The 27,457-nt window shown below is 39.8% G+C and overlaps 1 protein-coding gene across 1 annotated transcript in view; it reads left to right on the top strand.

Moving 5' to 3' along the window:
• The first annotated feature begins 493 nt into the window (after positions 1–493).
• The window catches only part of DCDC2 (doublecortin domain containing 2), a 72,044-nt gene continuing 45,080 nt past the window's right edge, over positions 494–27,457 (top strand). Inside the window, exons 1-4 of the mRNA XM_009887220.1 lie at positions 494–786; positions 5,485–5,536; positions 23,500–23,576; positions 23,697–23,828. Coding sequence (XP_009885522.1) covers positions 494–786; positions 5,485–5,536; positions 23,500–23,576; positions 23,697–23,828 — 554 coding nt within the window. The remainder of the gene's footprint in view (positions 787–5,484; positions 5,537–23,499; positions 23,577–23,696; positions 23,829–27,457) is intronic.

Here is a 27,457-nt window from a genome sequence, read left to right as displayed (position 1 = left end):
CCCGGAGGAAACCAGGGTGGTGGCTGCAAGCCGCCTTCCGTCATGGCAAAGGCAGAGCGGATAAAGGCCTTGGGAGGCCACGGGTCCCCTGCAGTCCCTTCTCCTGCTGTGTCGGATCTACTTCCAAATAACATTAGTTTTTTGGGGTTTTTTTTTGCCTGGGTTAGTGTGATCCGTGATAGCCTCCCCAGGCGCCACGGAGCAGCAAGAGCGGGTTGCCTAGGAGGAGCCGCTCTCGAAGGGCCGGGCAGCGCTGTGCCGCAAGACCCGGGGAGGTTGTAATCCCTCCCCGCGGCGCCGGGCTCCCTCCTCTGCCTCCCTGGAGGTGGGCCCTGGTGCCCAAGGGCCGGCGTGGGGGTGTCTGGGCGCTTCGCCCCTGGCAGGGAGTCGTCAGGGCGGAGGAGAGAGGGTTGCGCTGGCAGGAACCCTTGAACAGGGGCAGGCAACGCGTCGGGGTGGCTTGGGCTTCACAGGACGTCCGAAGCCACCGAGCATGACTAGCGCTGGCACGAAGGGGTCGTGGCTCTCGCAGCCGATGGTGAAGAGCGTGCTGGTGTATCGCAACGGGGACCCGTTCTTCCCGGGGCGCCGTATTGTCGTCAATGAGAAGAAAGTGTCCAACTTCGAAGTGTTTCTGAAAGAGGTGACAGGCGGGGTGAAGGCACCCTTTGGAGCTGTGCGTAACATCTATACCCCCCGGGGTGGGCATCGTGTCCGGCAGCTGGAGGAGCTTCAGAGTGGAGAGCAGTATGTGGCTGGTGGCAGGGAAGCCTTCAAGAAACTCAAGTGAGTGGCTAAAATGTAACATAAGATTTATATGGAACTTGAATATCAGCATTTGGGGTTTGGCACTGTGGCAATACTTCAGAGGACCCCCACTCCACCTCCTTTGTTAGGCATTGAGGAAAGAGGACTTAAAGGCAAACAGAAAGGTACTTCTCACAGATAAAACTGCAAAAGAGCTTTAGAGCCACAGAAAGGCTGCTGTTACCATCAGTCACATAGTGCCATCTCCCTGACATGACAGCAGGAGAAGCAGCCCTTTAACCCAAAGGACATGCAGCAATGGCATGTTGTTGTGATGTGTATGCTTAACTGAGGGGCAATTGTCAGTATCCAGTGGTAACAGGGAGAAAGCTGTAGAAATGTAGAGTATTGGCAATCCTGCTGTGAAGTTGGTGAGCCTTGGAATTTAATCCCCAACACTTCTTTTCTTGCTTATTTTTAAAAAGTCTCAAATATTCTACCTAGCTGTCCACCTCTCCATCACTTCTGTTAATTTTGGGTAGGTATATAGCTATGACCAGAATAGCTAAGTCCCTCCTGTTATTTAAAAGATGACTGTTTGTTTTCTTTTCCCTGCCTGGACTCTAAGAATTAAGCTGACAGTTTCTCTGTTTTCTAGGGAATGACTGGAAGAGTATCGTGGAGGAGATCTGGGCTTTTAGATGTGTTTCCCAAGTGGCTCTGCATGCGATCAGTAGTGGTTCTTAATTCTGGCAGTGAATTTCGTCTCAATTGCCTAATTGTATGTTTTGTTCAGACTTTGTGAGCATTTTTGCTACAGATTAATTAAAAAAAAATCTTAAAATTAACAATCCCTTTCTGGAGGTCGTTGAGAATGTATATGCTAAACTACCAGCTTTACAGAACCTCGTGTATCTTGATTTTGTAGAGTTGAGGATACTACATTTTTCAGGAGAGCTCATTATGTTTCAGGACACAACTCTCTGTGTGAAGAATAGGATCTCTATCAGCACTCTTACTGTTTTTGTCACTGGCTGCTCTGAAGATTTATTGAAGTTTCTTGCGCTTCAGTGGCAAAGCTAGAGAGAAAGATGTATGACAGGCTAAATATAAGCCCCTTTTCCTCTGTACTCTTTTCCATGTCAAATGCAGTGCTCAACTCTCAAGAAAGATCTACTGCATCTTTTCGGTATTAAATCCTGCGATTCTGTGGACGGCTTAAAGTTGTTAGTTGTCAGCACATCATGTTTCACCTCCCTGAATGTGTTTTATGTTCGACAGACAGGCTAGAAGTAAGCAAGTGTTCGGCATTAGCATGCACTGAGTAGAGAGTTGGGCACTCTGGATTTATTTTGGGTGGAAAAAAGCATATTTTTTTTTTCATTTCATGTGGTCAGAGTTTTATGGTGAGACCTTTTCAGACTTTTGTGGCTGCAAAATGCAACAAGATATCTAAGAGAACACATTAAGAAAAACTAACCTAAAGGACTTGGTAAAAGCAGGCTGTTTCATATATCTCTTGATAGTATGCTGTAGTCCTGTGCCATAGGGAGGATGAATGGGATGACTTGAGATCTTTTCCATGTCTGCATTCAGAGTTGGAGTTCTTCACTATTAGTGTTTATTTATATAGTGCTGTAAATGTTGGGAGTGCTTTTACAAGCATTAAGACAGGCTGAAGGGCTTAATGCTGATCTTGCTCTTAACTGGGTTGTAGACAGAATGATAATTAGGGAGGCATCTTAGCCAGAAAAGTCAGAGGAGAGGAGGGGTTAATTGAAAGGCATAGTTTTCTGAAAAGAATTGAAGAAATTACAAAAAAGAGTATGTTTGTATATGTGTCACAGGCAAAGATAAAGCAGTTGCAGCTGTGGGAGACCAAAGCATCTGCCCTAAAGGATCTGAGTGTGGTCTGATAGCAGCATGAAGTTTTTACATTTTTTACAGTTTTTTTTGCAGTAATGCTAGTTGGACACATTCATTGCTGGGGCTGATGATGCAGGAATGAACTTTGAAATAGACCCTTGTGGCACTGATGTGTGGGAACATAATGGAAAGGAGAGAGTATCCAAGGAGAAGTAGAAGCTGAAAAGTGTCATTGCTCCACTTCAAGCACTTCATTTGTTTCTTCTCAGATGCCTTATACTGAGAACTGAATCTTTTCCTTTGCTGTCCGCAGTGAATTCTAGACTAAACTGCGCTTACCTTTAGCACATGAACCTCTGTCATGCCAAGCCCTGAATCTTAACATCTTGAGATAGATGCTAAGGTATATAGTCGATATAAACTGCTGATATGTTTCATTTTGTAAATAAAAATAATCAGCATTTAAAAATTCTGCTTTTAGAAAAATATAGAATTATTAGGCAATGTTGGGAATTTTCATAATATATGACAAGTTTCCCAGCTTGTTTTGTCATTTACAGGTGTGCTAAGTGAAGATTTTTTGGTGTATATGCAGTGAGGTGTGTTGGTATATTGTAGCTGTTGCAGTGGTGAGTGAGAATGCACTTTCAGGCCAGCATCTCTGTGGAGTTCTTCTGTGACTGTCAGATTCCTGAAAGAAAACTATCTACGCTGAAGCTGGCTTCAATTTTTAGCTTTTTTTCAGCATACTACTCTACCTTCTTCCTTCCTTTGCCTATTTACTTGTGTTTGTGAACATTAATTAATGGTAGATTGTCCTCTCTGCAGCAGTGTCTCTTTAAACAGCACTGTAGTTTCATCACTGGCTTGGGTAGTCATCCAGTAGAAGTATTTCCACTTTCTTAGCAAGCGGGAATACCTCTGTGAAGTTTTTGGTCTGGGATTTTTTTGAGTGCCATTACCCCAAGAAAAGCCTTTGGCCCTCTTTAGACCTTTTCAGATTTATAGATGCCTGAAATTTGAGAACTGAATGCCCTGACCTCTGCATAGTGAATTTAGGCTTTTGACTATTATTTGCTTTTCTTTGTCACTTTTCTGAGTTCTCCGTAGAGTAATTCACAGATGCCCAGAAAACAAGGACCACAGTCAGCAGCTCTTGTTATAGGCTGTTGGAACTATTTTGTTTGAAGCATTTATTTCTTTTCAGTCTTGTAGGCTTTGGTTTTTTGGTCTCAAGAGAGCTCATTCCTTTTTACAAGGAGAAGTTTGCAACAGTTGTTTTTATTTGTTTTTAAACATGAGGCTTGGATGCTTTGTTTTTAAACATTGTCCTACATTGCTACATTTACCTTCTCCAAAGCAGTGGCATGTAGTTTCAAGCATTGACTGGAAGCCTTACTGTGTTTTACTGCCCCCGTGCACTGAAACCTTGAAATCCTTGTGACCTTTCTGTGGTATCTTGATAAATGATTGCCATTCCTTCAAAGAATGAACAATGCTTTTTTTTCTCTCTCTCTCTTTTTTTTTTTTTTCCTTATTTCTTTGTTGCATCTATACCTTCATTCAGGTCCCATGAATTCTCAACTTTGGCCAGGCTGGAAAGTTTCCTTTGGCAAACAAATCTTATCCCAGTCATTAACTACAGAGCATGACATTACTGGAGGGCTGCAGATGCATTGTGAGCTCTGAGGTCTTTTGGTGAGCCTGCACTGATGCTTGCCATCAGGTATACCTGACATTCTCAGATAGGGTGTTCTAGATTTAAAAGCCTGGCAAAGCACCTGTGGTTTCCCACTGAAAGTGGGAATAGGGAGAACCTGTAACAAATGCCCACCATATAATTTGATGATTTGATGCTCCTGGCATAGAATAGATGCCCCAGCTGTTTTTGTTCTCATGTTTAGCTCCTGGTAGAAGGTGCTGAAAGGTGCTGCTGTACTGAGGTACAACTGCCCACGAAGACATCTCTTCCTACAGCACTGAGAACTAGAAAAATCTTGCAGTAGTGGCAGCTACTGAGGGCTGCATTCATGAGAAGAACCACTCTCATGGCTCTCAGAGTGCTGACAAGGGAAAGGAGTTAGCAGGGTCTGGGTACCTGGGCAGTTGCTTGTTTGCCAGTCTACTCATGTCTGAAGCCTTATTTAATTCCCTTTTTTTTTTTTTTGGAACGGCAACGTACAGCTAATCCATCACTGTGTGTTTTAACTAACACTTTTGTGTTAATGCAATGTTTTTGTGGGAATATGTACTCTGTTGGAGTGTTGTTCAAATAGATGTATTTTGTTTTCTTGTCCAGTTGAGGTTTGTGTTTTGTCTATTTGTAAAATAGTTGTGAGGATGCTATTGGTTCATCACAATTGCAAGAAACCAGGATATACAGTGTTCAGATATGTCCATGTCCTGTTGAAATAGAAGTGGTGTAGATCCTTTTAAACTTTAGCTGATGCCCTGGGTTAAACTTGGCTATGGAGGAAAGCTTTAAATCTGTTAGAGACTTACTGTGAGAAACTGAGAGGCAAGGTGATGACTTTGAAAACTCTGGTAAGTTGATACTGTGCTGAGGTTTATTGATCCACCTCACAGTAGTATGTGAGCTTCTTTCTGACAAGGGGGTTATATTGGTCTGTTCTCATCACCAATGACTGGAAGGTAGATGGTTGGTTTTGCCCTGCCTTTTGTATTAACCCAGAGGCCTAGTCTGCAGATTTATATTAACACTCCTTCAGTAAAACATTGAATTAGTTACTTTTTATGTTATTTTGAGGCATGATAAATTTTAAAAGATTCATGTATGAAAGAAGTGTAGAAATATTTGTATTATTAAGTTAGATGCTTCTGTAAATAATCAAAAATGTTTTCCTTTCACAGCTATTTGGACATTGGAGAAACAAAGAAAAAAACTGCCGAAGTCAATAACGAGGTAGGATATCTGAAACATTTAAGAAGTAAACCTGCAGTTAATGTTAGTGACATGCTTGCCTTTGTGCCTGATTTTTTTATATACATTTATTATGTTTAATAATAATACAATTATCTACCATTCTGAAGATATTTCAGTGATTATTACTCTGATTGCTCTGAGCATGCTGTCTGAGGTGATGGTCTTCTGCTCAGCTTTCTGGATTGCCACATCCAGTTGAAAGCTCAGTAAAGAAAGTCTCTCATTGTCTTCGTTGGATCTGGTCATAAACCTAAGGAAGCTTTTTTTTTTTCATGCAGAAAAAGATGGTGGTAATGAAAATTTTGGGAGTCTTGGACTAGCAAATTTTCTTCAAAACTCGTTATTTTCTCTGGAGAAGGGACAATTTTGTTTGAAAAAATCACGCTTAGTTGCAATGCTTTTCCTAGTCACTGCCAGTGTCGGTTGTAAACTTCTAACTAGTTCTAGTCCATAATTCTCCAAGCTCACCTGTTTCTCATGAACAGTGCTATGCTATAGCCTGAGGAGATAACTGCAGGCTTCAAAAAACACTGGGTGTGGATTTTTGTGAGATGTGTGACTCTGCATTATTTTTACTGTCCTGTTGTATATGGAGATAGCAATGATTTACAACAAACATTTGAATTACATCTTCTGCCTGACAAGAAGCATCAGGTCACTTGTTTTTCAGTATCTTTTACCATGCCACGTTTCCAGCAATTTAATGGTTTGTGTAGCAGGAGTCTTCAGACAGTAGGACATCTGGTGCTAAAAGACCCTCAAAACCGAGGCCTTAGTGCCCTGAAGACATTTACTGTGATACTTGGATACTTCCTATTCAGAAGCTATGAAATGTGACACATGCATTTTATAATTGATTGTAACTTTGTAGGACCCTAACTTTGTAACCTATATTCTTTTCTTTCAAATGTGTACAAGCAACAGGAAGATCAAATTTAAGTTGGAGATGTGATATACGGCTACAAGTACCATATAAATTTACTCTGAGTTGTTTTTTTCCCCAGTTTGTTTATTTATGCAATTCACCAGAACATTGCAGAGATAGTTTTGTTGTTTTTGTGTGGCCTGTTGTTTGGGTCTTTTCACAAAGGAAAGAGGACAATATTAAGAAATAGGAACAGTTAATTAGACACTGATGAGGCATCAGAGTTATACTCTGTTGCTGATGTATATAAAACTAAGCAATGCACCTTCACGTATGCACTAGTTAAGCTTTCCCATGTCTTTTACTCATAAGTTCAATTTTTGACCTCCAGCATTTTCTTATTCCAGTCCTGAGTCTCCTCTGGTCAAGTTTTGTGAATCGTGCTGAAACTGGTTACTTGCAGGATGCACAGGCAGAGAATCAAATAATTCATCGTTTTTAATTGTGATCTAAGTAAGAGATGATCATTTTTGAGAAGGAGGTAAAGTGTTTGTACAGTAATAGTATTGCACTTGCCTGAACCAAAAAACATAGTTCTGAACCAAAAAACATAGTTCTGAACCCAAAATCCCACCTTTGGATTTATGACCAGTGTTTACAATTTTTCCTGAATACCTGAATGTGTGGATAGCACCGCATTTTATGCTAAAACAGTATCTGGATGAAAAAGAAAAGTATTCTTACTTATCCCAGACAATAAAAAGAACTTGAGGAAATTTCTTCTGATTATTTCTGAAAATGCAGTGGTTTGCATCTCCTATTATGTGTGACTCCCATTAACAGTGCGCAGTGTGAGTAATTCCATGTGCCCTTTGCTGAGAAGGTAGTTATCTTTGTGGAAGACTGTTGACCAAATCTCCTGATACTGACAGTTATCAGGAGAATCACAGGCTTGCTACTTTAAGGCGAGTTTTAAAGTTGGTAATTTTGATGCAAATCCTTAGAAGATTCTCAATATAACAGAAATTCTGTGCAGCTGGAGGAGTAGTTATAGAAGTTGTGGGTTTTTTACTTACGGTTGCATGTTTGGTAAGAGAGGCTTCTATTATTTCTTCTGGAATCAGAGCTCATTGTATATTACCTTAATGCTTTGAGCCATCTCTCAGGGCTTTGAATTAAAATGGTATAAACCATCCATTATCTCAGCTTTCTTTCTTCCTATTTGACTTATGTTTGCAATCTCCACAGTCTCTATTGAGAGCTTAACTCGCCATGTTGAGTTTAGCTTTATGTGATTGATTTGTTTGAGGAGAGGAGTCATAAAAATGAGAGGAAACCTAGTAATAATCTACAGATTTTCATCTGGGCTTACGAATAGCATAATTGTTTTCATGGCCTAACCAATTAGTTCTAGGAATGCACTTTCAGGGGGCTAGTAACAGAAGTTTTAATGACTAAATACATTTATGTTAAAATGATGTGAAGAAGCAAGTTCTGATTTTACTTTTTTTCAAGCATTCACTTAGAAATCAAAATCTTAGATGTGTTCTAGGACCAGGAGAGGCAGCAGTATTCTCTTTGATTCTGCTGGATTTGCATCAGCAAACAAAAAAAATCATGTTTTTCCATGGAACCTTGTAGTAGTTTTCAATCCTAGCCTGCAAAGGTATTTTGCTTTCTTAAGACATTGTTTTAGATTGAATCTCAGAATTAAAATCATAGAATCATCTAGGTTGGAAGGAACCTTTAAGATCGTTGAATCCAACCATTAACCTAACACTGCCAAAACCACTACTAAACCATGTCCCTAAGCACCACATCTGCCCATCTTTTAAATGCCTCCAGGGATGGTGATTCAACCACTTCCTTGGGCAGCCTGTTCCAGTGTTTGATAATCCTTTTTGTGAATATTTTTTTCCTAATATCCATCCTAAACCTCCCCTGCCACAACTTGAGGCTATTTCCCCTTGTCCCTCCTTGGGAGAAGTAAGTGACCTCCACCTTGCTACGAGCTCCTTTCAAGTAGTTGGAGAGAGTGATTAAGATCTCCCCAAAGCCTCTTTTTCTCCAGGCTAAACAACCCCAGTTCCCTCAGCTGCTCCTCATAAGACCTGTGCTCTAGACCCCTCACCAGTTTTGTTGCACTTCTCTGGACATGCTCCAGTACCTCAGTGGGGCCCAAAACTGAACACAGTACTTGAGGTGCGGCCTTACCAGTGCTGAGTACAGAAGGACAATCACTTCCCTAGTCCTGCTGGCAACGCTATTCCTGATGCAGGCCAGGATGCTATTGGCCTTCTTGGCCACCTGAGCACACTGCTGGCTCATATTCAGCCGGCTGTCAACCAATGCCCCCACTCTTTTTCTGCCAGGCAGCTTTCCAGCCACTTCTCCCCAGGCCTGTAGCATTGCATGGGGTTGTTGTGGCCCAGGTACAGGACCCTGCACTTGGCCTTCTTGAACCTCACACTACTGGCCTTGGCCCATTGATCCAGCTTGTCCAGATCCCTCTTAAAGCCTTCCCACCCTCAAGCAGATCAACACCCCCACCCAACTTGGTGTCGTCTGCAAACTGCTGAGGATGCACTCAAGCCCCTTGTCCAGGTCATCGATAAAGATATTGAAGAGAACAGGCCCCAGTACCGAGCCCTGGGGAACACCACTGGTGACTGGCCACCAACTGGATTTAACTCCATTCCCAACTCTTGGGGCCTGGCCATCCAGACAGTTTTTTACCCAGCAAAGTGTTTGCCCATCCAAGCCATGAGCAGCCAGTTTCTCTAGGAGAATGTTGTGGGAAACAGTGTCAAAGGCTTTACTAAAGTCTAGGTAGACAGCATCCACAGCTTTCCCCTCATCCGCTAAGCGGGTCATCTTGTCATAGAAGGAGATCAGGTTTGTCAAGCAGTACCTGTCTTTCATCATCCTATGCTGACTGGGCCTGATCACCTGGTTGTCCTGTGTGTGCTGCATAATGGCACTCAAGATGATCCTTCCTGTTTGTTTCATTAGAAGAAGAAAAAATAAATCAGTGCATGTGCAAATGACCACACTGCTAAGGAAAGAAATTTACGTCTCAGTCCTGCAAGCACAGCAAGGTGTAATTTGTGAATCCGCATGAGGTTCTTGTTAGCCCACTCCATGGAGTTGTGCATGTACAGAGAAATTTGTGGGTCAGATCTGTGTTTCTAGTGTTCTGGTGGGCTGGGGTGGGGGCAGGAGGAAAGAAATGAATAAAATTATTTGGGTGATTATTTGGCTCGCTGCAGCTTTGCAGGTTCCTTGCAGATCAAGGAACAGCGTGCTAGATGTTGAATAAAAAGCTCACTGATGGCCTCACAGACAACTCCAGGCTAACATGAGGGTGTGTTTTCAGACTGATCTTTGTCAGGGCAATTCCTGCTCTCTTTGTCCTGGTGCTGAAGTATCAACCTGCTCTCTTTCATTAGCACCACCTCTTTTTTTCTTTCCTTCCTTCCCTTACTTACCTTCCTCCTTCTCTTCCTTTCTTTCTTCTCCTCCGAACCCCCAGATGTTTTTAGAACATGATATAATTTGTCAGGACTCCCACATTAATGCTCTGAACACCTGCCCATTCTCATGAACTCAGTAGTGCTGCTGTTAGCCAGACCCTGGAGACAGCAAGGACTGTTCTTTAAGCCTGCTCCTGGGAATTGCCTCCCACCTTTCTCACCTGGCACCTGGCCTTGCTCTGACCGTGGCCTTGAGGGTAAGCAATCACAGCAATAAAATGGCCTTGTGCTACAGTATTCCTGAGTGCTGGTGGTGTGTTAGGAATTGGTGCAGGATTTTTTGTTGCCCAAAGGAGATGGTCTTGGAGCTATTAGAGCTGGCTTGCCCTAGACCAGATTTTGGAAGGACATTGGTGCTGGCCTGATGGCGATGACAGTTTTTCTGTAGCTGCGTAGTGCCATATATCAAGGATCTGAAAGCTTTAAAAAGGCAGCACAGAAACAGTGCTTGGGAAATTCGTGTTCAGTGATTAAGGATGATATCACCATGCTTAGGTATAAGGATATCAATTCTGGTTGTATGAAGCACGTTTAATTTGACATTTCCTACCTGATGAGTGTTTCTCGGTGCAGGTTTTTCTCCAGTAAAGCAATGACAAATATCTAGTTCCAATTCTGGTTAGTAAGGAGGGAGGCAAAAGGAAGAAAACTTTATACAGCAGCTGTACATTGTGTATTTGTATGCAGCTGTAGGTTTTCTTCTGTGTTAGTTAAATTGCCAAATGTTTGACATCTGCTTTTGGGAGTTCTTTAATGTTGTTCTTTGAAGGCAGCATCTCAATTACTTTAAATTTGCATGTAACTAGGAAATGTGTGTCAAACTAGAATTAAACAAGAAAAAAATCATGTTCAAGATATGGCGTACATACAGTGACCTACATGCAGAAAGAATAGATGGTAAGTATAAAGCATTAATTTCTTACTGAAATCTTTTCTCCCTTTTCTCCTGGAGTGACAAGACAGATTAAGTAGTCCATCAGAAATAGGCTTGCCTTCTTTAGTGAAATCTGTGAATCTGATTTTGTGAGGAAGGTGTTCCAGGGTGGGCATTTTTTTAAAAAAAAAATAATTAAGGAAAGTTCTTCATCTCATGGATTCTGAGAATTCATCTGATTAAATCCTTTAACATCTGTTCTTGTAAGGTGCTGAGATTTAACGTTTGAGAGCAGTATTATTTCCCTCTGTTATGCCCTGGTTAAGTTTAACTGGAGCTTCTCAATTACCACAGTCCTGTTGGCCTGTAAGGTGCACCTTGCCTTGCCTGACATGTTTGGAGCTAACAAGGATTTACAGCTAGTAGGTGCCTGTATTTTCTGTGTCCTCTGCAAGTGACAACAGGAGCTCTGGGGAATGTTTGGTCAAGAAGGTCTTAATGTCGATGTGTTGTTACAATACAGCAATGAACCAGCTGTGTAATGTTGTGTAACTCATTAAGCACTGTCCATCCATTTAATGTGAGAAGTGGAACAGGCAAATAGATGTGACTGTAAGATGGGTCAGTGTTGGAATAGCTTGGGAGGGTACATTTTTTTCTGTCTAAACAGATAGTTTTATAGGTGAGGGTCTATGCCACCAAATACATTATTATAGTATCAGTAGCGGATTTCACCATAGCTTTGGTGAAAGATGGATAAGATGTTACATGTCCTTCATTAGTAGTGTCAGCATTCAAAAGCACATAAGCAAAGCAATGCAAGAAAGCTTGTATTTCTACTTTTCTTGGGTAACAACTGCACATAGTTTAATTTTAAGGGCTTTTCTTTCAAAAATAAACATTGCTTTAAAAATAGTTGAAATATGACAGTAATAGTGATGCTTTTAAAATCTTGCAAAATAACTGTAGCCTTGGTCTGTGAGGTCCAACCATCAGTCAGAGTTGGGTCTTTAAAAAAATTTTATTTAAAAAGCCTATAGTCATTCTACGACTGATACAAAACAGGTTTCAAGGTGTTCTTCAATGAAATAATCTCATTATCTGTTAATATTTCTGCTATCAATGATAGATTTCTTTAATCCAGTGTCTAGTTTCTTAAAATCTAGCTGTTTACCAGTCTAAGGTCTACAAACAACTGAAATAAATGGGCCAAATGCCCAGCTGTTGGAAAACAGCAATTGTTTTTTCCACTCTACCCCAGATATGGACTTGAACTTATAGCCCTGTTTGTCTGGGTGAAGTATTGTGTATAGACCAGTATCGGTATAGGATGATGAATGAGGGAGGGTCACTCTGATGTCTTACTGCAGGATGATCTAATTTATGATAGAAGTGCATGAAAATGATACTGAACATTTATTAAATGTTTCTAAGCAGCAGGAGTTCCAGTAGTGTCAGTTCATGTGAGGCCTGTAGTTCAGTGATTATTGGCTTCAGTAGACCTTGAGCCATACCCAGTGCCAGGAAGGAGATGGGATACTGTTGGTTATGCAAAAATACAAGTGGGAGTTGTGATACTTTAACAGTCACTGGATTTCAAGGATAGTTAGATGCCTTGATACCATTTTTGCTTTTGGAAGTCTTCCTCAGACTGTCATGCTTACGCATGTGATGAAGGGAATAGTTTAAGAGAAAACTGATAACTGTGCAGAAGAAAGGAAGTTCATAATGGGAGAGGCCTGCAAGATCCTTTTCACTTCAGAACATCAGTCTAATTTGTTTAGTTTCACAGTAACATCCAATTTCAGTTTCCTGGTTTCTGAGATAATCCTGGTGCAGTAACATTTGAGCAATTATGAAGCACATCCTCACAAGTTATCCCCTGCTGCATGCTGCTAGAGCTGGTGGGGTTTTAAAGCCACATCTCTGTCTCTTCTCACTTCTGCTCTTATGTAAATTGCGTTGTTCCTTGCCTGTTTGTACTTCGCTGTCCTTAGCAATAGCAGCGGTGCAGCATTTTAGGAAAACCCCTTAGTTCTCATGCTGCTGTGCCACTCAGCGGATTTTTCAGTGCCGCAAATTCACTTGACTAGAAGTATGCATGATGGTCAGAAGGGTGAGCTGTGGGTTATGAAGAGGGAGAAAGAAAAGATCAAATCAGAACTAAAGGCAGTGAGAAGCAGTGATGAAGAGAAAGAGACTGCCTGTATGAGCATATTTGTGTCTGGCTCAGGCATTTTACTGACATGGCAATACTCTTTCCTTTCTGTTTCCCTGTTTATCCCCGCAGTGTCTCTTGCACTGGAGCATTGTGGTAGTTGCTCTGCATGGAAGGCTGGAGCAAGTCCTGGGAAAGTCTGTTTTTTCAATTCCCATTTGATGGCCTCTGCAACAAGCTCATCCCCTAGAATTGTCACGTCCCATCTTAGTTTAGACTTTTTGGGGAGAGAGCCGGGGTAAGGAGTAAGTTCAGATTTCTGCCTTCTCCATCTCTCAACCAGGGACAGCAGTAAGGGTGAAAGAAGATGCTTGTCTCAGAAAGCATGGGAAAATTGTGTGTCGGACTCAGGACATGGCAGCTGGGCTCTTGGTGGTTTTAAATCCTTTGGCAGAGCCCTCAGGCCGTAATAATATGTCTCAAAACTTTTTACAGTTATGTTACTGGTAGGGAGAGTAGTAAAAACTTCATCCTGACCCAAGGTAAAGCTTTGATGCAAATTATTTCTCAGGTATGTTTCTATCCATCGCTTCTTTTGGCAACTGAGCTTCTTGTTTTGCAAGAGAGATCCCCTTTGTACTGAAGGTGATCTGCAAGTACAAATACATTTTAAATGATGTGCTTGAGGAATCTAACAATTAATCTCTTGAGGAAGTATGGACCAACAGAGTTACCATTTGTTTATTATAAGCTTAATTGTTTATAAAAGGTACTGAACGTTATTTTCCAATTATAATGTGTAAAGTATGGACATTTATATTTCTCTAGGCACTATCTCTGAGCTAGATGGTCTCTCCCTGTGCACTCAGATAGATGAATTTTACTTGTCATTGGGGCTAGGTAAGCTGCTGAAGAATTAACTGAGATTTTGTATTTGCAAATCCTGTAGACAACTATTTGTTTTAAATTGTGTTACAAAAATGTGTTCAGCTGACACCTTCTTTCTTCTTTGACTTCTTATGGCAAAACATTTTTGAACACACTAAAGTAAACAGCCTTTGCAATGTGTTATTGTATTATTAACCCCAGAACACCTGTCTGTAGTGAAAACACTTGATAATTACTAGGATTTGAATGAGTGTTTGAACATTTTGAAACTTTTAAATTTCTTTTTCTGATTCAGTGCCTGTCAGTCCTCACATTGGTCACATGCTGGATGACGCAGACATGTGCTAAGATATGGAGTAGGGTGCGTTTGCTTGCTAAGGAACTTCACAGAGGGTGTCTGTTCTGTGATGAAGCGTGACTGCAGAATGAAACTGTGACTGGCAGAACGTGTCTTCTACTGGTGGTCTCCAGCTGCAGCACATCAGCTTAGTACGACTCCTGCTGTGGGGTCTTGTTGGCCAGACATAGCTAATTGGCAGATCACATCTTAAGTCAGTTGGCCACTGCATTCTTGGTGAGATCCTGGTCCAGGAAAGGTTGCCTAGTTGTACAGTGCTGACAGAAGAGGTTGGAACCACGACAGGGGGATATGAGGTGGAAAATACAATGTTTGAAACTTGGTAGATCTGAACTTCCCATCAGAATTTTTCAAAAAAACATCTGAGGTGTTGCTATAAAAATATTTTGAGGAGCTGCCATTTCTGTTTCCCGCTGTTCCTCCGTATTTTAAAATTCAATTCTTTTAGTGTAATTTATGGTAATTGTTTCTTCTGCATCCTTTAAGGGCACCTTTGTTGCTAGACAGTGGAGTCACCACTCATCTGTTGGCAGCAGTATGATTGGATTAATGTGTAAAAATTGAATTTTGGAAATTTATAATGTTGTCTTGATTTCATGAATTATTTTGTTATATTTATGCTGGATATACCTTGTCCCTAACATACTTGCATATTTTTTTCCAAGCACAGTCTTATGAAAAATCCCAGTATTTATAATTATTGTTTATTTTAAACCTAGCATTTATCATATCTGACAAATAACGTACATGTTTAATCATAAGAAAAAAACTTGTCATTTTTCAATGAGTGGGCTCCTGATTCACTTTAACTTTTAACTGTTGATTAGAAATGGTTCATTGATATTTTCTCTGTACAGGAGATAGTTTTGTGAGGGTAAAAGAGTGCATGAATAGATATTAGAAATGATCCCAGCATGTGCAAATTACAGCCTTTTGATGTCAAAACAATCTGTCTTCACAGGATATTCTTTCCTAAGAATTAGAAAGAAACAAATGTAATTTGTGCTACCCAAAGTTACTGCACACAAAATATTTTTATGTCTGGAAATGAATTGTGTATAAAGGTCCACTTCATACTCCTGTGCCAATATGCAAAACTAAACCCTGTTGCTATGCCATATCTGACCAGTTTGATTTCTTCTACTTACGGTGTCACAGACTGAGTAAGGAATTTCTCATTTTCTGATGCTAAATTAATTGGGAATTCTACTGTAAGTGCGGTTTAGGGAATAAGACTATCAAAATGCAAAGAATAAAAAATGTGATATACATCTTCAATCTCCTGAGAAACATTTTTAATAGTTAAATTTTATATGTCATTGTTTGGTATTTAGTATCCTGGTAACATAATTAGCACAACAAGACATACAAAACAGATACTTTTCCTGAGCGTTCATAATCTAATACCAGGAGGAATCAGAGAAGAACTGACCAGACATCCAGTTAAAACATAATTTTTTCTAATCGGGCCTGTGAATTAATAAAATTCCTCTTTATATACGTCTGTATACCTGAATTGTGTAATTCTGAGTATTTTAATTAACAGCTTGCTTACAGATGGATTTAGTGGATTTTGGAGCAACAAAAAGTCTTGTAAAGGCTTTGGTTCGTGCCACCGGAGATTTCATGGTCTGTATTGAGTTTGCTATGAAACTTGAGAGTTGGTCTCTTCCTTGATTAACATGCCTGCCTTGTTCTGTAGGGTTACTGCTCTTTCTGGTCTGTGGGGAGGCTGGGAGGAAGGGGAGAGATGCCAGTACTGAAGCTTTTAATGAGGCATGTTAGCCTCATTAAAAACTTGTTGCTGCATACTAAATGGACTTGCTAGAAACATTAACAACTCTTACCTTTAATTAAAAATGATGAAAAAAAAAAAAAAAGATTTTTTGTGGGCTTGCTTTTTGTTCCTCAGCTGTTGCTGTTCACATGTTCAGGCCCTTCTGATCAGCCACAAAGGCCAGATACTTCCTTTTCGTTGAAATAAGTCTAAGGTGTTTGGGGAAAATCTACAAATTATGAGAGGCAAAAATGGTCAGAATTGGCAGCATTATGTCAGTGACAGAAATGAGCATCAGGACCTATTTTACCTGAATAAAATCTACATTATTGATCCTATCATTGTGTTGCAAGCAGTGTAGAGTATAGCATCATGCAAAGAGAGAAGAAATAGGAGCTATTCTTCGGATCCAGGAGCAACACAGCTGTGAACACAGGCTAAGTGCCTGGGCAGATAAGGCCATGACGTTGTCTGATTTATCTCAGCTGAAGATCTGGCCCTTAATCCAGTGCCCCAAAACTATGACAGATCCCAAGTGAAACATTTTTCTTTCCAAAGCTTAGCTAGTTGGGGTGAGAATTACCCCCAGATGCACAGGGGATGTGAACTCTATTTCACTTACCGTGGCTGAAAAGGGCAGTGATTTACCTTGCAGATGATCAGAGTGGCTTCAAATACTTTGGGAATTTTGTAGGAGCCTTGTGGTCTAGAAGGCTCCATGAATCAGTACATGATGGTTTGCTCTGGCATAGTTCATTTCCGGCTCATCTATGCTTAATGTGGGCTGAGAAGTTCATGTACTACCGTGGTGTTGTGACCTATTTATGTAAGCTTGGAAATATGCTCAGTTAATAGCAGTTTGAGTGGTGCTTTGTATCCACACCAGGAGAAAGGCTAGTAGTCTCTCGCTCAAGGCTGTTTTGTACTATCCAGTGTACCATCTAGCAATGCAAAGTAGCCAGGGAAATGTAGATTATCCAGGTTAATTACTGTGTAGGATGACTGAAATGGTTTTGTACTGACCAAACACCTCACTGAGTTTGACTCTGCATCTTTCGTCAAAGTGTATAAAAATATCCATTTAAAAAGAGTTGTGTTTCTGTGAAATAGGTAAGATAAGATGTTTCCTATGCTGTAATGACTTTAGAAAAGTTATTGTTCTAATTTGCTTTTCATCACTGAACCTTGAACATTCCTTTCTTTCACATCAGAGGGTGGTGATGGTGTGTATAAATGGGGTTTTGGTTCTTTTGACCCCCGCTCTACCCTTGGGGAATGCAAATATTTGTTCTCAATTTTCCTGGGCACATTGATTAACAAACAGGCCATTGTAACAAACTGGCAAAGCCATGGCTCATTGCATGAGCTGATAAATTTGGAATGTGACATTGTGTTGAAATATTTAAAACTTCAAAAGGTTAGTTATAAAGTGATGTGAGTAATGAGGGAGATGTTCATAGCACCCAAGACTATATTAATACAGCAATAAGAAAGGCAAGCTCATAAACCTGTGTAAATCAAACCAGCACAGAGCATCTGGTTCAGGGAGGTTACATTTTTTGACTGTTGTTTTGCTGCTCTTGAGTATGGCTTTATAAATATATGTAAACCTGTAAATCTTGCAGTTGTTCAGTTGCCCCCTTTGATAGGGGCACTTCTGGTAAGAAAAGGAAATAAATCAGGTAGTCGTACCATTTCTTAGCGATGGATAAGTAGCCTGTGTCTTTATGGCAGCCTGTGAAAGTCCTGCCAGACCTCTGTATTTAAGATGTCTCTCTTTAATGTGCACTGGAGGGAAAAGAAAAGCTAAGAATGGCATGTTTCCATTTGAAACTGTTCTCAAGTACATAAAAGTTACCTTTTTAGAAACTAAATATGCAGCACGGTATGTTCAGAGGGCAACTAAAATACCATTTAATGAACTGTATACTTTTCTGATATACAAGGATTGATTCTCTGAAGTGCCACATGCATTTTTGAAGAAAGAACTGAGAACCATTCTTTTTTGTCCCTGTATTTCAAACCAATGTGTGGGTTGATCAGAGTCCTTACATGAATAGCTGTTCTCAATGATGATTTTGCTGTAATGCCATATCTGTAACATTCTTTTCCCAGTATAACACTTCTTTGAGTTAGAAGCATTGCATGACCAAGCCCATCCATAGTGTTCTAAAAAGAAGTAACATGCTTTTTGTTGATCTTCAGTCTTGCATGTGGTCAGCTGAACATAAACATAATAGAAATTGTTATATGAAAATTATATTAAATTGGTGTATATATGTATGCATACACGCATATTATATACATGTATACACATGTAGATATGCACACATAAATTCAAAATGGTTTTATTACAAAAATTGATTTGCATATGTGTACATATGATAGTATACTTGAGGTAATGGTTTGGCTGCTGATCATTTTGTTTTGTTTTTTTTTTTGCCAACAGTCAACAGTGGAAGATGTAAGTACCTAGAGTAGATTGTGCAATATGTTGTATGTGTTTGTTAAGTGTTTTGCCTGTTTCTTAAATTTTGTGAATATTTAGCATATTTTTAGTAGAAGGGGAAAATGTATAGAATGTTGTTATAAAGCAGCTGAGAGGGTGTGGATTTTTTTACCATGTTTCAGTTAGATGCTGATCTGCATCTTGGCTTTGTATTTTCAAAGGGCTGTTAGGAGGCACTCAGCTGCAACTAACATTCAGCAACACAAATTCAACCACAATGAATTACAACTGAAGATGAAAGCTGGGCTCTAAGAGACTCTGTAGAATGTATTCTGAAATCTGAGCGTTTACAGAGATCTCAAACACTGCAGAGTGATCGCCTCTCCCAGAACCTAGCCTGTGTTGAGTTTAGCTGCTTTGTTTTTCCCAGACTGCGAGGTGCTTTGCAAAGTTATTGCACAGATGGTAACTCCGTTCTGAAGCAAGAGAGACCCACACCGCTGTTGGTGTAAGAGGCACTGTGGGAAATAACAAATTCTTTGTAGAATAGAAAAGTAAAAATCATGGTGGCTTTGAGTGTCTGTGATCCCATAGTGTATTTCCAACTGTGTTTAGCTCTTGCAAATTGTCATTTGATTGATTGCCTCCAGCTTACTTCAAGTTCCCTCTGAGTTTCAGTTGCGATAATGCTTTCTCTTTCCTCCCCTAACTACTTTGTGCTGCTGCTGTGTGTTGTCGTGTAATATCTCAGATGAGTATCTCATCACAAATTATGAAATGTTGGCAACATATGTCAGTAGGATATGGAAGCTGCCCTTGAATGGGTATTTTCAAACAAACTGAAAATGTATGAAATGTAGAGATAAAATCATAATGGGGACAGACCATTGATTAGTGTAAATCTGCTTACAATTGCTGACGTAAATGGGAAAGTGTTGATTTACATCAGCTTGCGAATGTGGCTGGTGAAATTAAAGAAAAATAAAGGCTTTAGGGGGCTGGTGGTGCTGGTATCTTAATGTAAACACAAACTTTTCACCCAAGACCACACTGTTGTTAATATGTAACTCTGCAGTGCCAGAGGGGTCAGGCTATTCCAGACACTGCAACACTGTGGTACCTCCTACAAGCAAAATAAGAGCCAAACCATGTATTCTTTAATGAAACTCTGGATCAGGTCTTCCTCTGGGGTGGTTTGGCATAACTCTGTATACTTCAAAGGAACTAGATTGATTTACGGTGGCTGAGCACTTGGTCTTTAGTTAATGTATACTTTTGTATATTGAAATGATGTGGCTTGCTTTTCATAACCATAAGTAGTTTAACATTTGTCAGACAGAAGTTGTTCTAAACTGTGAGGTAGTAACTTGAAGACAGTACAGTCAGGTTAATTAGAAGAATGATGTATAGGGTGGGGTTTTTTTGGTTTTGGGTTTTTTAAAAAGGTGGCTTCAGAGCAGGCTAGGGTTGCTTGTGCTGGATTTTGCACTGCTGTACTTGGAGAGCTTGATACACTATGCTGTAGCCAGAACATACATCAGGCATCTGTAAGTTATCTCTTGTGCGTTGTGTAATACTCTATTATACTATATTGTAGTTGCTTGCCAGTTTCAAAATTAGTGGTGTTGTACACAGCTCATTTGCAGCACCCTTGTGCAGGCACTTCCCTCTGTTTTTTTAAATTTTCTTATCACTTATATATTTATTTTCTCCTTTCCTCTCTCTCATTTGCAGCATCAGAATTTCCCTGTGTCCTGGATGAATATAAAGCGATTATCTTTCTTTTTGTCCCTGAAGCAGATCAGGTGTAAAATGTGCCTTCAGTAGGCAAGCAGTCCCAAAGATGTTAGTTATCCCTCCTCTTCCAGACAAACAGCAATAGCCTAAACATCTGCCTAAGAGCATGTGGTCCCCAAGAAAAGGTGCCGTATGCTTGCCCCCACTGTTCATGTCAGATGTGGCAAAAGACTCTGCAGAGAGTCCTGTGCCACTGTGGTCCGGTGTCTGATTAATTTAGCCTGGGCTACTCTGTTCCATGCCCTCAGAAACGGAGGTCTTGGTCTATGCACTGTGCTAAATACTTGTGGGTGTTTTAATAGTGTAATAGTCATCTTAGTGTTTCCATGCACTGATTTTTGTGGTGTAACATTAGCAAATGTAATATTGCACTAAGGTATTCTCTTCACCTTTTAATATAGGAGGTACATTTGGTTGAAACATGCTTAGCAAAACAATGGAAGATTGTATTTTCTTCTGTTTTAGGTCATGTTTAGGTAGAAAAGACAGATACTAAATCTCTGCCCAAGCTGGTCCCATCTTACAGTCCCCTGCAGCTTGCTTGTTTAAGAATAAGGCTGACTTGTTATGCCACAGAAGGCTGCCAGAAATATTAACGACTCTTGGAGAGAATAACCCAAAAGACAGACTTGCAGGCTGATGCCACAGTATCTGTTATTGGCAGAAATACAATCGTTCGAATAATAAATGAGCTCTTAACATCTGTCAGGTTGCTTGTGTTCTCAGGGGCCTGGTGATAGGGCTGCATACAATAACATGATGGCCTTCTGAGGAGCCTACATCAAAATTAATGGTTTCATCAGCTTGCAAGAACAACTAAATAATTGGGCACACCTGGGACTATCCTAAAGGACTCCTTTATGCTTAGCGAATGCTTTCTAACTAGTTCCAGTAAAGTGTGGATCACTGAAACCTGAATGTTGCAGACTGGATCAGAGAACGTTGAAGGACTATTTGGAGTGTGTGAGAGCTTGAGCATACGTATCAACAGCATAACAGCAACTGGCTGACAGCAGCAATAGAAATTTTTTCAGATACTGCAGTTTAAGGTGTGTTTTCTTTTTCTTCCTAGAGACTCGGTAAATTTTCATTTCAAATTTTGGTGACATAAATGACCAGTTAAGCTCTGAAAAATGTGCTTTAAATGTTTCTGCAACAATGGCTGAGCTCCTCAATTATTTGGCAGACTCCAAAAATTTCTTTGCCTCTGCCAATGAGCTTTACAATAAAAACCTCTTACTCTCTTTCCAAGCCTGTAGTAGTAGGTGTGAATGTTTCACCTGATTCAGAGTAGCTGGAATTAACAGCAAGTCTGTTAATTTCAATTACCTTAGGCATTAAGGCATAGCTTGTGTACAGTCTAGTACAAAATTGCTCTAGCCTCTCTAGAAACCAGATCTTAAGGAGTAAATATACTGCCTGGTAAATTGCTTGTGTAAAGGCAAGGTCCCCAGCCATTCCAGGAGCCTGCTTCCTAGTCTGGTCCACAAGCACTGCTGGCACAATGTGGCAGTAACATCTCCCTTCCTGTCTCTCCTCTTCTAGAAGTCTCTGGCAAAAAATATCCCTTTGCAGTGAGCTTCAGATCACCATGGCCCTACTGCTGCTGATTGCTTCTGTTCAGTCACTTTGCTGTGCAAAGGCTAATTCTGCCTTCCTCTGTCCATGACCAGTGTAGGCTTTCATGTCTTCTGAGTCTCAGAAAATGGAAGATTGGGAGGGCTATGCTGCTCACAAGGGGCTTTGAAAAAGGCAAGAAGCTGAAGTGAGTTGAATTTGGAATAGATATGCTTCTTTTTTAGCAGACATTGAGAACAGATTTTGTTCAACAAGCTTGCCTGTTGCTGTCTTTCACTTGAAGTGATTGCACATCAAGGAATGCCAGTTTTGCTTTTGTTTTGTTGGTTACTTTTTATCTAAGTGAGCTGTCTTGGCTCCAGAGTTTATGTGCTTGGTGCAGAACTTGCTGTGTGAAGTTCTTTGGGTTATGTGGGAAGTCAGATTTGATTTTTTTAATAATAATTTTTAGCCATTTTGGAATATCTAGTAGGTTAAGCACCTCTCTTACTTTTTTCATAATATACAAGAGAAAGGCCTGGAGAGCAGTCCTGTCAGTACTAAATGAATTTGTGAGAAAATCCAAGCAAAGACTTAAAGGACTGGAGCCCAGACCATTTTCCATAAATTAAATGAGAAGTATTGGTTAAGTTAGCACACAGTATGATAAAACTGCAACACATCACATCGTTAGAGTGCCTTACATAGTAACTGGAACATTGCCAGTTTAAATAAACTTTGTACATCTATTTGAAAGCATGGCTCTCTGCATGCTGGATATTTAATCCTTTAAGCTTTTATTGTCTTTTTCAGAAATGTAGCCAACTTTTTAATGCATGTACTATGAATTTTGAATGTTTATTTGGGTTTGACACCTTATTTTGATTTGCCAATTATGGAGAATTAAAAAAAATCTTCCTAATGATTTTGGAGTTTGGGTTTATTCCTTTTTTTTTTTTTTTTTTTTTTTAATTTGAAAGTGCGTTTATGAATGCAATAGGGAATCCTAGCTAGGTGCTGTTGCATAACTTTCTGTTCATTATAATGGCATTGATGTTGAGCCACCTGGTTGATCTCCATGCAGTGTCTCTTCAAAAGAGCACAGGGAATAATGCTGGGAATTAAGAAGACTATGTTTTATTCTGAGAGCTAAAAATCTGCAGTTCACCTCACTTTTGAGACATTGCCCTAAAATGAGCATAGTATTTGGCAACCTTTATAAATCACTGGTGGATTTGAATGTAAATACCTGTACAAGACCAGAAGTACTTATTAAATAATAGCAGAGAGACCTAGAAATGGCATTTATTGTAAAAAAGAGAAGATGGTTTAATTGCCTGGACCATGGTTATGAGCGGTAGAGACTAAGAAAGCAAGGACCGCATTTGGGAGTGTTGCTTTGGGTTTCTAGGAACAACAGCTCCATACAATTTTGACCTCTCAGTGGAAACCATACATTGTGCCATGCTGCACTGTGGTTTACTGTGCTGTGGTTGTTATTCAACATGTATATAAACTTGCAGCGGTAATTATGTATTCTCTGTAGAATATGGGATAAAACGCATGTTTTAAAAACAGGAACTTCCTTCTGCAGATACACTGGCTTCCTTGCTGGTGGTGGTGGTCAGGGCAAACTCTTTCCCAATATGAAGACTAAATAATTTCTAATTCTTTTTGTCCTTGTAGGTCAAGCCGGTTACTCACAGTAGAATCACTGTGTCAGCACGGTTTCGAAAACCGCTCCAGGAGCCCTACACTATTTTGTAAGTAGAATTTTCAGTTAGTGAACTGCCATTTTGCAGGCGAGGGGTAGTGGTGTCTTAACTTCAGGTGAGTTTTGTTTAAAATGCTCCTCCAAATTATTTTACTTTGCTTTATTTCAGCCTGATTGCTAACGGAGACCTTATTAGCCCTGTAGTGCGCCTCCTCATTCCCAGGAGAACACTGAATCACTGGGATCAGATTCTCGAAATGGTTACAGGAAAAGTTACCCTCAGAAGTGGAGCTGTTCACAGGTATCAAGAAGATGAATATTTGTAAGATACATTTGGTGTGCATAGATATGTTTTTAAAACTCCATAGGTAGATATAATGGATCATTCTTGCTTCATGGGAAATTCCACTATAAGAAAATTAAAATACATCAAAGAGCCACAAAATGGAAATACATTGACTCCAAGTAACCTTCAGGTTTCATTTAAACTGCTGTTTTAAAAAAGAAAAACCTCAATTTGTTTCAACCGTTATTTCTTGATTAAATTTTTAGTTAGCAGGCATAACATACAATAATAATACAATGTATTTAGAATTAATAATTAAGTTACATGTCAGAATAAAATAAATGAGCACAATAGAGTTGGGGAAGGTGTTTGGAATGTGCAATAATAGATGCAATCCACTACCTTTTAATTTTGATAATTTTGTAAATTCATTGGGGCAATGAAACGGAAACAATTTCAAGGAAAATATAGGTTCTTTGTTTTTTTAAGACCTGTGCTATGACTAGGAAGTGCTTTATACTCAGTCATCTCAGCCTCCTTTGGCCAAGGCCAAAGTTGCGGTTGGGGGTTTGCCAGTTCCAGTATCTCAGCTGGTCTGAGTTGTTGTGGTATCTCAGGAATAGGAGGTGACCTTTTGTATAGGTAAGTTTCAGTCTCCTAAGGCTTTTACAATGTAAAATAAGCTCTCTAAAATAGGATTTGGTAGTTGCAAGTTTTAGAGCAAAATGATATATGCAGTTTCCATGAGAAACATTGCAGTGTAAGCATGCCACCGAGGTGCAGACTGGCAAATTACTGACATTCCAGTGTTGCCCCATGCAGAGGACATTACTGAAATCTGTTCCTTACATGGGAAAGGGCCTTTTGTGGAAAATCATTCTTCACAGCTTATGCAATGTCTGAGGCTAAGCTTGCAAAATCTTTCTCAAATCAATGAAGATAAAATAGTCTTTCAGTTACTCTGATTGCTTTCCCAGAGCTGATAGAGACGATAAAAAATTAAGGTAATTCTATCTGTTGACTATTAGCTCTCATCTAATTTTTTGTCTCAGACCTGCATTTCTTTGCTCTTATTGTCTGTCTACCTAACACTTCTACTTGTAGTAAAGTAAACTTACACATGTGTTGCAGCTTTCTGGATCTGATTCTCAGCTAGTATAACTAGGAAGTGAGCGAAGTAACAGCCATTTACAATATAAGAATTCTTTTTGATCTCAGGTTGTTTAGCAATTTAAAAACCTTTCACATTTTTTTCTCATTACTTGGTGTCAGTCCTTTGTGAGACTGAATGATGTACACGAAAGCATAAATCATTCTGTACATAGCTAGGATTGCTTTTGAGAAGTTCCTTCTAGTGCCTAGTTTTCATGCTTTAAAAAATAAAATAATGTACATGACATTTTGAATTATTTAATGTTTTCCTTTTTCTGGTTTTCTATTAACCCAGTTTTCATTTTCTTTTCCTTAAAATGCTAGGAATACATACTAAATACGTTAGTAAAGTGATCGTTGTTCTTTAATAAGTTACACATTAATTGCTAGGGTTTACTGAAATTGTGTTAGCATTAGGGGAGGTCCTGTAAGACCACTGATGCTGGGAAGATATAATTTCTAATTAAAGAAGTGGAGTTACAAGAACCTGTATTATGTATAGGCTGTTTTTCTTTTCCATGTTATTAAAAGTCATACAAAGCTGCCAAGTCTTATGCAGTTTCACATGTGACTTTTTGAAAAACAGTTATTGATCATCCCCATCAGAACATGGATCTAAGTAAGAAATATGAGAGAGGAGACAATGAAAAAGAAGCTTTTCTGCTTGCCAGGTTGTGCATGGTGATGGGGTGCAGCAACCTGATGGGCAGGTACCTGGTGCATTGGCAACTGGGAATTTGGGGATATTGGTCCCCCAAGTTGTGTCTTTGCTGTATCCTTTGTCAGCCTGTATGCTTGCTTTGTTTTGGCTGCCACTTTTTGGCTTGGAATCAGAAGGGAAATGGAAGTCCACTGATATCCCACAGGACAAGCTCTAGGTCATCTCCCAATGACCAGAAGAAGTGACAACGAGGACATCTTTGTTGCCTAATACTAGCCAGAGAGAACCCGGCTAGTCTTTGAATGGTTGTGGCCAGGTGGGTGGGTAGAAGGCTTCAGAAGTGTGTGTCACAAAACTTGTGTGATACTTGTTAAGTCAATAGTTACTTACTTGTTTGACATTCCATTTTTTTAAAATGCATTTTCAATTTCACTTTAATCTTCAGTGACTGAATATGTTTGATTCGGTTATTACAGTTATTATTTTCAGGGTGAAAAATACAACCAGAGACTGCCAGATATTTGCCCATAACTTTTTGGGGAGTTATATTAAGCTTTTGTGCATTAAATATGATATTAAAACACAAGCAAAGTGAAAGACTGGGAACAAAAACTCGCAGTCATGTTTGTATGTACCACTATATACTTGCAGCACCATAAAAATATATAAGCAGTTCTTAAACTGTGGTACACTATTTGCTTTTTTTTCCCCTCAAGTTCCCCAAGCAAAATGTAATCTAGCAAAACACAGTGAGATTAATTCAGAAATAGACTTCTTGCTGATTTTTAGATTGCTTGTTTTCTTTTCATTATTTGTGTGTAACTGTTGTCATCTGTATGGTAGTGAAACATAAATTGATCTTTGAATTGCTGGCATGCCTGTGAAATATTTGCACTAAAAAGTAAATATAAGTAGTACAGAGGGCGTTCAGCATACCTCTTCGCAAGGAAGCAGCAATGTGATCAAGATTTTAAAAAGCTGCAATTTCACCTTTAAGAATGTCTAGTCTTTGCATTTACAAAATCAACGTACTTCTATATGGCAGGAGGCACCTAGAAAATCAAGGTACTTTCATGAGGGGAATCTGAGAAAGACATAGACACACTGGAGCAAGTGCAGCAAAGGGCCACAAAGTCTAAGAGCTTGAAGATATCTGTCACGTGGGGAGGGCTGGGAGAGTTGGGACTCCGCAGCCTGAGGAGTAGAAGACTTGGGGATCTTCTTAGTGTGTATTAATACCTGGTGGGAAGGAGTGAAGAAGTCGGAGCCTGGCTTTTCTCAGTGGTGTCCAGTGACACAACAAGAGGTGATGGGCACAAACTGAAATACGGGAAATTCCACTTGAACAGAAAGAAAAAATAAATTTACTCTAGGGGTCATCAGACACTGGAACAGGTTGCCTAAAGAGGTTGTGGAGTCTCCATCCTTGCAGTTTTCAAAACACACTTGGACACAGCCTCAAGCAACCTACTGTAGTTGCTCTTGATCTGCACGGGATGGTTGGACTAGGTGGTCTCCAGAGATGATGTCCAACCTCAGCTATTCTGTGATTCCTGGTTCTATAAGCTGCATCTTTTTTTTTCTGTGTCTATTCAAGGTTGTGTGACTGTATGTATGAACTTAAGAAGCAGTTTTGTCTCTATTAAACTGAAAATTTTTGCACTTTATTCAGTCAGGGGCGTTCTCGAGGAAGGCTTTTGATATTCTTCCGAAGAGGTTCATTGTATAGGTGTATATATAAATTTAGATCTCCTTTCATGTTGTTGAAATTTATGAATAACACATACAGTAGCTCCTGCAGAAGGCTTCTAGAGGGGCAATTAAGATGGCC

The sequence above is a fragment of the Charadrius vociferus genome, unplaced genomic scaffold (assembly GCF_000708025.1).
Source record: "Charadrius vociferus isolate BGI_N301 unplaced genomic scaffold, ASM70802v2 scaffold1086, whole genome shotgun sequence".
NCBI lineage: Eukaryota > Metazoa > Chordata > Aves > Charadriiformes > Charadriidae > Charadrius > Charadrius vociferus.
This window is presented reverse-complemented; position numbering and strand designations above follow the sequence as displayed.